This window comes from Trichogramma pretiosum, unplaced genomic scaffold (genome assembly GCF_000599845.2).
Source record: "Trichogramma pretiosum strain Unisexual culture from Peru unplaced genomic scaffold, Tpre_2.0 scaffold65, whole genome shotgun sequence".
NCBI classification, from domain to species: Eukaryota; Metazoa; Arthropoda; class Insecta; order Hymenoptera; family Trichogrammatidae; genus Trichogramma; species Trichogramma pretiosum.
In genome coordinates this window covers 426,892-438,028 of record NW_019641689.1, presented here as the reverse complement: position 1 = coordinate 438,028, position 11,137 = coordinate 426,892, and the positions used below count along the sequence as shown (strand labels likewise).

The 11,137-nt window shown below is 39.5% G+C and overlaps 1 protein-coding gene across 1 annotated transcript; it reads left to right on the top strand.

Moving 5' to 3' along the window:
• The first annotated feature begins 4,175 nt into the window (after nucleotides 1-4,175).
• LOC106650998 (zinc finger protein 112-like) lies at nucleotides 4,176-8,787 on the top strand. Its single transcript, XM_023461750.1, has 6 exons — nucleotides 4,176-4,282; nucleotides 4,360-4,462; nucleotides 4,542-5,526; nucleotides 8,013-8,059; nucleotides 8,391-8,634; nucleotides 8,741-8,787. The coding sequence occupies exons 1-6, from the start codon at nucleotides 4,248-4,250 to the stop codon at nucleotides 8,785-8,787; spliced, it is 1,461 nt and encodes a 486-aa protein (XP_023317518.1). The 5' UTR covers nucleotides 4,176-4,247.
• The last annotated feature ends 2,350 nt before the right edge of the window (nucleotides 8,788-11,137 follow it).

Sequence of the window (11,137 nt, the reverse complement as noted above, 5' to 3'; positions counted from 1 at the left end):
GTGCAATAATATACGCGAAAACGCGAGACTTCCTCGTGAAAATCATCGCTTAGAATTATTTACAAGCGGGTGCAGTTGGTCGGCGACCTGGTGCAATCATATACGCGAAAACGCGAGACTTCCTCGTGAAAATCATCGTCTGGAATTATTTACCAGCGGGTGCAGTTGGTCGGCGACTTGGTGCAGCAATATACTCGAAAATTTTCATACTTCCTCACGAGTAGCATTGTCTGGAACAATTTATAAGCTGGGGCCACAAGGCAGCGACCTTCCGTGATATTTTAATTAAAAGTATTAGAAGAAATCTTTCCCACGCTCGCTGTAGCGATAATTTAATATATAATTTTAATAATTTATTTTTTTGACATAACTAAACCATATTCTTATACATCAATGTTTTCTATTTATTAAAACCTTTATTTTGTGTATATTTCAAATAGTCGATTTTAAATCAAATTTCAAATTTCGCGCGCGTTTCCGTTCGCAGCGTTCCGTTCTGCAGTCACTTTTGTGAACCCTGATGCACACTCGAACACACAAACACACACATGGACAGTTTGCTCGTGTATCCTTGAGGCATCCTTTATATGTGTAACTGTGTGCCCGTATATAGCCGCGCGCGCCGACATCTTTTATCTTTCCTCTCCATCGACGCTCAGCCTCTCTTCTCCCTTTTTTTCTTGACTTTTTTTTCTTTTTATTGTCCAATTTCAGCGCGCGCGCACGAGAACCTTCTTTTTAATTCTTACACACGTTAATATACGATACGAACTCATTACTTTGCATTTCACCTCGGCTCGAGCTTAAACTTCGCGCTGACACGCCTTATGTAATGCAATATTAAATACGCTTTCCAATCGTGCAAGTACGCCGCCGCCCTTATAGCTCTGTTGCGATGCCTCGTTGCAATTTTCTCGCGCCACGATTTCGCGGGTGAATCTTCCTCTTCCTGTGCGTATAAGTGTCTCGGAAAAACCGACGGCAAAAGGAATAGCTCCAAGCTAATTTGCAATACTTAGCCAATTTCTTATCTCTGCGGCTTTTTATATTTCAATTGATCACTCTTGAATGGCGAAAATAGGAATGGTATATGTTATATTGATTCACTCGTTCTACATTACATATATTTGTCACAAAAAATGTTGTATCTAATTTTTATAATGAATAGTTTATAACATGGCAATTTCGTATGCTCGAAAGAAATTTATTTTGAATCAAGCATGTTTTTTCCCCAGTGCGTGCATGTATTATTCATTCGGTAACATTTTTCTGGGCATATATAATTTGTAAAACGCATTGTCGAATTCGTGTATTATACCTGCACGCAGAGCCGCGAGGAGAAGCCGAAAGAATTATACATGCCAGAATTGTGCGCAGAAAAGGAAGTAGCTGTATATGTGGTATTCATTGAACTGCGTTTGGATATTATAAGTTGGAGAAAGCCGTGCCGCGCGCGGTAAATACAACGATTCGATCGCTTGGTGAAATTTTGCTCGCGCACGTATACGCACTGCATCGAGGCATTATTTGCTTTTTTAATTTTTTTCCTTTTTTTGGTTTATCGTGCGCGAGCTCCGCCAAAGAAGCAAAGTGTTTTATATGTGTGTACGATTTTCGAAAGCATATTTGCTGCCGCTCTTGCTGCCAAAGTTCGTATTTGTACCTTTTATACAGACACGCATGCGAGAGAAGCGCTGAAAGTTGAGCTCCACTGGTGAGCGCGCGTTAAGTGTGTCTGGCCGAGTCGTAGTCGTCGTCGTCGTCGTCGTCGTCGTCGTTGGCAGGGCGCACACGCAGCGCACACCATATACAACACTGCATACAACGTGTATACAGGCATATATACAGCACATAGGACTGGCATATAAAAACTCGCGCGCGGGCTGAGTAGTAGTAGTGGTGTTCAGTGGGCCGGGGCCCCTTCCGCAGCATTCAGATAGAGCTCCGATCCAGTGGCTCGCTCTCGCAAAGGGGGGCAGCAAACATAACGAGAGAGAGAGAGAGAGAGAGAGAGAAAACTGCACAAAACGACAGCTGCTCCGCGTTGTGTGCTCTCCGTCTCTGTCTACTGCGGCCGAGCTCGCGCGCGCCTTCGCTCCACCAACTCCTATATATAATATAACATAGCGCGTATAAAGTGTACAGCAACGCAGGCAAATACATATCTGGAACCTGGCACACGTATACACTTGTGTGCGTGTGCTGCTGCTCCTTCCCCCAACGAGACGGGCTCTGCGGCACGGAGTAGCGAGCCGAGCGGGCCCCTTTTGAGCTTCCCTCACCACGAGGGCCCCGGTCGCGTGGCACCGACTGCAGCACCAACAGCAGCAACAACAACACAGCCTTTTTCTCCTCTCCGCGTCTATACGTGTATGCCTCGGCTGCCGAGCTTCGGCAAAAACTCTCGCTGCACCTTTCCTCCGCTTTTTTTCTTCTCTTTTTTTTTCATCGCATACGTATTGCTATCCTGTTTCTGCCAGTGCGTTGCTCACCCTGCGAGCCAAAAATAAAGTACGCGTAGGTACCGCATCGACGACTACGCTCGGCGTAACCCGAGCACTTGTGTGTGCGTATCGCCGTTTTTTTTCGACTAGTTGGACGAGTTCGCGACCCGCTCGGCCGATCGTGCCTTTATTATAATACCTTTGAATATGTAACTCCGCTCGTGAGCGATTAATCATTTTTCCCTCGATTGAAGCGATCTCGCGACAGAAATTTTGTACCTCTTCCAGCTCGAACCATTCGTATACAATTTCTATTATGTTTTTTCTTCTATTGCTCAAGGCTTATTATATATTTTCATTATCCTATCTCCATTTCGACCACCTATCGACCACCTTTTCTCATTCTCTCTTCTTTTCCAATGAAGCTTACGAATTTTGTATTTTCTGCTTCGTGAGCTCCTCTTCGCGCCATAACTCTATTCTCTTTTCCAGGAATATACTCCCGCGTGAGCGATTATAATGATTCGCTGTGTGGCTTCTTAGCCATACGATAATGATCGGACAGGATTCGGAAAACTTTTTAAAATCCTATTAGGCGCCTTTAATTTGTAATGGAATATTTCAAAATTACTAAATCATAACTAATTATGCTATCTTTGTAAAATATATATATTTTTTTTGAAGCGTTAGGTCAATTTCGACACAATAATAGGTAAAGTTTGCCTCTGCATTTTCACTTTATTCAGATGATAAATGATACTCTCTGCTCGTTGAAAACCCCTGATTAAGTCTTTGCACGTAATATTTTTAAAGGATTTTTCCCTTCTGACATCATCGATTTGTATAAAAGAGAATATGAAAAAAGATTATAACTCGTGTCTAGTGCGTATCTGTTTGTAATTTAACTTCGATGCGTAGTGTGCGTAGATATATTCGTTTTATTTTTATTTTGATCGTCAACGCGTCTTTCTTGTGCGAAATTGCGACATGACTGGTTTTAATGTAATTTCGATTTAAGATACTGATGATAGTTTACACTTTCATAAATCGAATCTTTATCTTAATGTTATATTTCACAGTCTCAACACAACAACTTTAATAAATTAATTTATTTTGTGTCGGTGTCGAATTGTAGTAAATTGATTAATATTCTTGCTTGAAATTTTTTAATGAAAATTTTCAAAAATATACAGACTCCAAACAGGACTATCTTGCATTGGTTATTCGATATTTATGATCATTTCACGAAATTCATCAGAAACAGTAATAAATCAGTATAGTTTTTCAGTTGGACGATTTTAATCAATTAAATTTTTTTGTTGATTACGAAAAAAAAACAAAGATTCATGCACAGATCGAAGATGAATGAAACGATGAGTTTAATGAAACAATACATATATATTTCGAGATGAAAGTACCATATCATGAGTTTCAAGCATCCCAACGGTAATGTGTTGGTGTATGCAACTTAACACCTGCTTTGTTTTCATTGATAACTAAAAAATTTATAAAACGATTCATAAATTTTATTAAATTAAATTCAAGTCGTAAGGCTCGAAAATACTGCCGAAAAGCGATGTGCTGTGTTCGCTGTATTTTAAAAATCTGTGTCTGTGTTAAGAACAACAGCTTTGTTGCGTAGCGCTATCATAATATGGACGGCAAGAAAACGCACTGTGTAACACACGGAAAGGTTATGCACGCCACACACAAAGTAAACAACAGAACAAACACAACTCTCAGGACTCTTCGCCAGTTTTCTCGTGCGAGGATTAGTTGTTAACGGAATTTCAAGTTTGAAAGATGGAAGCCAGTGATTTATTTGGCTTTTCGGTCAGGTAAGTTTTATTTTATACAAATGAAATTATTCAAAAATATTATAACCTAATACTCACGTTTACTGGACTTATTTTAGAGTGAAAAAGGAGCCTAGTGATGTGACGCCGAGTAAAAATATTTATAAAATGATTGACGAAAAACCCGATCTTCAAAATTTGCCATTTCCTCCAAAAAATTCAGTAAGTTGATGATTGTAAATTTTATCTTGTATCGTAGTTGATTTTTTATGCAAATTCTCTCATAGTTTTAATCTTTTAGCAGACCCATACCCTTAAAAAATGTGACAAAAGTCGTGAAAGTGAACTTGACGACGAACTGAAAATAGTTGTCGAATGCGAAGACGTAAAGCCCTGCATAGATTTATTAAGAGTAAAGAAAATTGACGATGATTTCCCAAATCACATGAAGAATACAAAAGATATCAACGACAAAACTCTAAATTTAATTAAAATGGAACCCAGAGAAGTGAAACAGGAATTTGTTGGCGACATTACAGAAGAATTAAATTTGAATGTAGACTGTGAACATGTCGAACAAAATAATAAAAGAAGAATTACAAAAAACTTAGTCAACCAACATAACCGTAAATGCAAAAAGGATTTTTCAACTAAGGATACTCTGACTAGAAAACCGAAATCATTGCTTCACTGTATTGCCCACTCATGCGATAAGTGTGCTAAGACATTCAAATATAGGGGCAGTCTCAAGACTCACATCGATGAGGTTCACAAGAATATCAGATATGCATGTGATATATGCGGAAAGTCATTCACCCAAAAGATTCATCTTCAAAGCCATGTCAATACGGTGCACAATGGCGTCAAACATACATGTGATATATGCGGAAAATCATTCACCAACAAATTTAGTCTTCGAACTCACATCGATGCGGTACACAAGGACATCAAACATAAATGTGATACATGCGGCAAGAAATTCACAAGCAAGGATTATCTTAAAATTCACATTAATGCTGTACATAATGGTATGTCACCACATGCATGTGATTTGTGCGGGAAGTCATTTATCCAAAAGTCTAAACTTCAAGTTCATATTGATACGGTTCATAAAGGTATGACATGCCATGTATGTGACTTATGCGGAAAGTCATTCATCAACAAATCTAATCTTCGAATTCACATCGATGCGGTGCACAAGGGCGTCAAATATACATGTGATGTTTGCGGAAAAAAATTTACAAGCAAATATTATTTAAAAATTCACATTGATGCGGGTCATAAAGGTACGACACAGCATCACTAACTCATTTCAACTTGACTAATTTAAACATTTTCATTGATAATTTTATCATGAGTTCCTTCAATGCTATCTCATTATGTAAAAACAATGTTCAACTTTGAATTAATCAATAAACTTTTGGAGGAAAATTAAGTGCATTATTAATTGTAAAGGTTATTACAACATTGAATCCCGTCAGTAGATGTCCATTGTCCATGTTATAGTGCCAGTCACTTTTAACACGTTTCGCTTGCTCTAAAATCCTGTAGTCTCACGGAACATCTCAAAAGCTCCATTTTTCATCGGTCAAATATATGATTGAAATATTTCAAACTTAATTTAAAAATGTTTATTAGAATGTGTTAAAAAATAATGAAAAGTCTGTTATCTCAGCATTAATGCAATGTTCGTTAAAATTGCCTAAAATGTATCGAACGTATGAATTCATTTGAATAAAAAAGAACTGGTTTAAATTAAAAAGCTTCATTGATGTCAGCGAATAGTATTTCGAGTGAATCCTTGAAACTGCATGCAGAAATGACTACGTAGACCGCTCGAGCTTGAGTAATATCCACAGGGTTGGTGAGCTGCACAGGGATTAGACTGCGAGAGGTATCGAATTTTCAATCATGTGTGCAAGAGGTTATTTAAGTCGCTTGTCAGGTAAATGGCTCGAATCAGGCCCATGCCCCGAGAGATACAAGTCTGAGCTGGAACTCGATACAGGCTCGTGTACATGCAACGTCGGGTGGTTGCAAATTTCGACGAACGGGTCAAGCGAGCGTGAACGCGGCGACCGTCCAACGTCGTCTCTGCACTGCACACCAGGCCCCATTTGTTCAGTGCACTGTTTCTCGTAAATAGTCAGCTAATGCGAGCTGCGAGATGCAGCACATTTGCCGAGAGTCCATGAGAAGTCACGGCTATACGTCGATTGATTACGATGCAGAGTGAAAAGTACACGCGATCGGTAAAATAATATCCAGTCAAAGATCAGCTGCATAGAAAAAAAACCGACCAAAGTCTGGATTTCTGCTTGAACCTTCGCAGATGTAGCTGAACGATTAAATTCTGTTAAACAATTAATGAGCAAATTCGTTTTACACTTGATTTTAGATCGATTTTGCTGAACTTTTAGAGAAATTTGCCATAATATAATCCGTCCACTAGCGTAGTTACCTACACTTGCTAAATAAGCTAGTGGTGCACACGGGTATTACGATGTGCATCGCTCAACATACATACAAATGAAGGCAACAATAATAATCGTAATTAGCTGCGGGAAATGGGTGCTTGCAAGGGAGGGGCGGGAACTACTGTATACCATCCCCGAGCCGCTATAAGTATACATACTTATCGGCTGACTGACTGGCTGGTATGAAGCAGACAAGCTTGCAACACGTAATCGTGATATAAGCTCGGAACCGAGTAGATATAGATGTCGAAGTCGCGAGAGCGTAGTTATGTATACGCGCGGGCCGCTCTGAGGATGACGGGCCGCCGAAGCTACTGTTGCTGCTAGCCCATGCCCATAACGTAATAATACTAGCTAGCTGCCCCCCGTCCCTGTCCTTTGATGCATGATGCGCCGCTGCTGCAGCCATGAGCGGCCGAGCGAGCCGAGCACGCGGGGATCGCCACCGATTCGTGCACACGCTCCGGCGAACGTGTCAGCGGCAAGCTGAAACTGTTAGGATTCATAGTTATCTCCTCCCCGTGCTCTCCTCGCGATACTACTACTCTCTCTCTCTCTCTCCGCATATAACAAGCAAACTCTCTGTCATGCACCGTAACCGTATGAGCGCGAGCGGCTATTTCTCTCTCTCTCTCTCTCTAATGTATAACGCGTGTTCGGATAACGGTCGATCTCTCGCGAGCAGTCGCCGGCCAGCCACCACCTCCCCATCCTCACGGTCAGCCTTCCACCGGCAAATTATCCGCTGAGCAATTATGCGATCGCTCATATAGAGATGGTCTCTCTCTCTTGCTCTATGTCGCATGCGTTTGCTACATAGACACATGGATACGTACGTAGGCCACAGGGTCGGCCGCGTCGTGCTCCGGAAACTTATTAGGGCGGCGATCTCACACAAGCCCGCGAGTATGAGCTGCTGTATACGCGTCACCGACGCCGCTCTGTGCTATATGTCCACCAGCCGTCCGGCCAATGCGCCAAACAACGTCCTTTACATGGAAACTCGTCGAATTAATGTCCAGCCCCTCCTACTTGTCGGCTACTCCGCACTTCTCTAATATATAATGATATAATTTATACAGCGTATTTCAATTACAACTAATGCCTTTGCATATATTTTGCATTTCTATCGTACATTACTCGACCATCGAGCGATATCTTATTTTCAACAAACGCACAGATCGTTTACTTGACGTTCGGCTGTACAAATGGCAATGAACGATTTTTTTTATTAAATTCGCATAACAAATCTAAAAAAACTCAAATAACACCTCATTTTTTTTCATTTGTTTCAGAAAAAACGAATTTTGAAACGTTTGTCTCGTCAGTAAACAATGGAATTGTAAGTTTAAACAATTTTTAATCGAATTTTTAAAGATTATTTTAATGATTCAGCTTTGGTATTGAATCTCAACAATTTTTTCTATTATTCGATTCAAATATTTTCAAAAGTTTTATTTTTTAATTAATTATCATTGAAGATGATCATATTAGAAAAGTAGGTTAAAAACTAAGAAATATATTTATTAAAATCTAATTTATATTTAAAAAAACACTAACGTGATACAAATATGCACTTGATAGGTGCTCGTAAAATATTTTTTACCGTAATGTTTCGATTTATTCGCGGAAACTCGCGAGTTAATTTCATTTCTTTTCTTCGTTGATTTCAGCCGTACGCGGAAAATATTACTGGAAGTGGTTATCAAACTTTAATTGGTGGGTCTGGAAGCGTTGCCGAGGATGCAGGCAATGGTGGCATGGCTTCAACGAGAGAGCAGCCTGCGTCGGGCGTCGAAAGTGCGACTTATCCTCCCGATTCTCCGTACTTCCCATTCGGTAGTAGAGTTCCTATAAACGAAGCTGTACCTGTTAACGTTAACACATGCGCTGGACCTAAGGATCAAGATTCTATCGGTGAGCTATCACTCTCCAAATGAAAACGTCGATTTTCATACTTTGAAAGATAATTTGCGCCGATCGACCAATAATCCAGTACTAAACATTTTAATAATTTTTTTAGGTATAGCAGCCAACACGAAAAAGAAGAAAGATGTAAGCACTATTTAATTATTTGTAATTTCTCATTGATCATTTGTAAAATAACTGCCAAATTTTCCCACATGTAATTACAGTTAAAAAAGTAATTATTATCTTTGTATACGTTACTTTGTTTACGTAATATTCAGTTAATTTAAGACTCGTTCAAAGAATAAATGAGCCGAAAAGGCTGGTTTTCATAATTAAGATATATTTTTCGTTAAGATGTTCGTAAAATAATCAATTTTGGTAGCGTAAAAGTAATGTATATTGCTTCCAACTTGAGTCGTGTGCGGCTTAATTAACTCTTCGAGAAGCTAATTTAAGAGCGAGAAAGCTCGACTGACTGATAAAGAAAGGCACAAAAATTCGATGGAGAAAAAGTGGGCAGGAGCGCAGCAGTAGCGCGTCGACTTCGAGTCGTAAAAAGATTTTGTAAAAGCCAAAAAAAAAGGGATTCGGGTGGGGAGAATAAATAAATTACACAGTACGCGTTATGTAGGTGCGCGTGCGTTATAATGTTTCGAGTATATATAACGTTGTATCATAAAAGCAAGTATACGCTCGCTTGGCTGAACGAAGGCGCAAGTAATTGCTATTTAAATTATAGCAAACTCAAATTTCCGTGGGCCTGGAGCTGACGTTGATCGGGCACGAGAGCTGCTAGCCGCTCGATGCACACGCAGTCGTCGATTATTGTCATTACCGTCATTATTGCTGCTGCTGCTGCTGCTGCCGTCGCCCCCCACACCCACACCCCCACACAAGAATACACAATCCCCTCTTGTTTTATTCGCGCTCCCGCTCCAACGGAATAGTCGCGCTTCCTCGAGTGCAGCGCGGTGTATAATCTGCAGCCAGGCACGTGCTTTGAGCGATTGCCACGTGCTTTCACCGTAGTATATCGCACGCGCGGCAAAAAGTCTCGGCCCAAAAGTCAGCTCGATCCGCGTCTATATCGTTAAACTGCCTAGTGACAAACGATATGCATGCGCGTGTGTACGAGTATGATATTTATAAGACGACGACACGCGACTCGTGCGGCCTCGCGTCGATCGTTTTCACTTTCGCTACTCGTGTTCTCTGACAACCTTAATCTTTTTCATCTCTCTCGCTGTGACTGATGTTGCCGAAAGCAGAGAAATTGCATTCCTATTGAGTATTGGCTGAAATTAATGTGTTTCTGTTTTTTTTGTCCTTGATGCTGACCAGGGCCAGGATCTCAACGCCGCCGACGGAGGAGTCGTTACAGCACAGCATTGGGTAAATCTTTTTTACTTTTATGCTTGTTCAATTTACTTTAATTACTATTGCAAAAAGTAATGATACGATAATCGTTGTGTTTACAGTTATTTTTTTTTACAATTTTTACTAGATACATTTTAATTTTGTTTCGTAATTTTTAATTGTTCATTCTCATTCGAAATGTTATAATTTTTTTTATTCGTTTTTTTATTTTTATTTTAAATTATATTCTGTTCATTTTTTGTTTATTATTATTTTATTTTATTACTCGCTTATATTATTTGTTATAACTGTTTGTTATGCATCTTATTTCTTATAAATGGTAAAGATTTTTCAATCAATGATATATTATTTCGAAAAATTGCGAAATTCAAAAAGGATTCTATATAGCATGAAGCATACTGAGGAACTTGATATTCATTGAAAAAATCGTTGATCTTTTGAGTAGCTAAACCATTACATTACCCTGAAAATTACACTGTCAAAACTATTTTGGTCTATAATTTTCTGCAAAAGCATAAATTTACCAACGTCATAATCGTCACATTTAAAGCTAATCCGTGCAAATAATATTGAAATTTATAATTAAAATATTCAATGCATATCGTTATAATTTCCAACTATATAATTGCCAGGGGAAACTGATACAATGCCAATCGAATCCGCTTAAAGTTCTGCGGTAAATCATTTCAGAAATCGATTAAATTATTATTTTAGCTTAATTACATTATCGCGACGTGAATTTCAAGCTGTAGGTGATATTAGCATCGCTTATAACCAAATATTTTCGAGCCTCATCGTTTCCGAGCTTTATTCAAATCCCAACGGGGAAGCGTGAAAAATACGACCGAGCAGTCGCTCGTCCGATTATATATTATACACAAGCTAGTCAAGATTTCTCAGGATGCAGAAAACATGAAGATACGCGCGAATAGACAATGTGACACATGTTTCCAATTGCAACGGGCTAAAATATCATTTACTCTGGGTATTTTTCGTCTGTGCCACTTTTTTTTGAAATCTAAAGGGAGTTTGAAAACACAACAAATCGTGAGAGCTGAGAGAGCTGCTGGCCTCGTTTCACTCGGAAATACTAGAAAGCGCGTATACGCATTGCAGAATAGTCAGCCAGCAG

Coding starts and splice junctions, on each gene's coding strand:
- LOC106650998 (XM_023461750.1), top strand. CDS start 4,248: ATGGAAGCCAGTGATTTATTTGGCTTTTCGGTCAG. Junction 8,060..8,390: donor CGTCAGTAAACAATGGAATT/GTAAGTTTAAAC, acceptor CGTTGATTTCAG/CCGTACGCGGAAAATATTAC. Junction 8,635..8,740: donor TAAGGATCAAGATTCTATCG/GTGAGCTATCAC, acceptor TAATTTTTTTAG/GTATAGCAGCCAACACGAAA.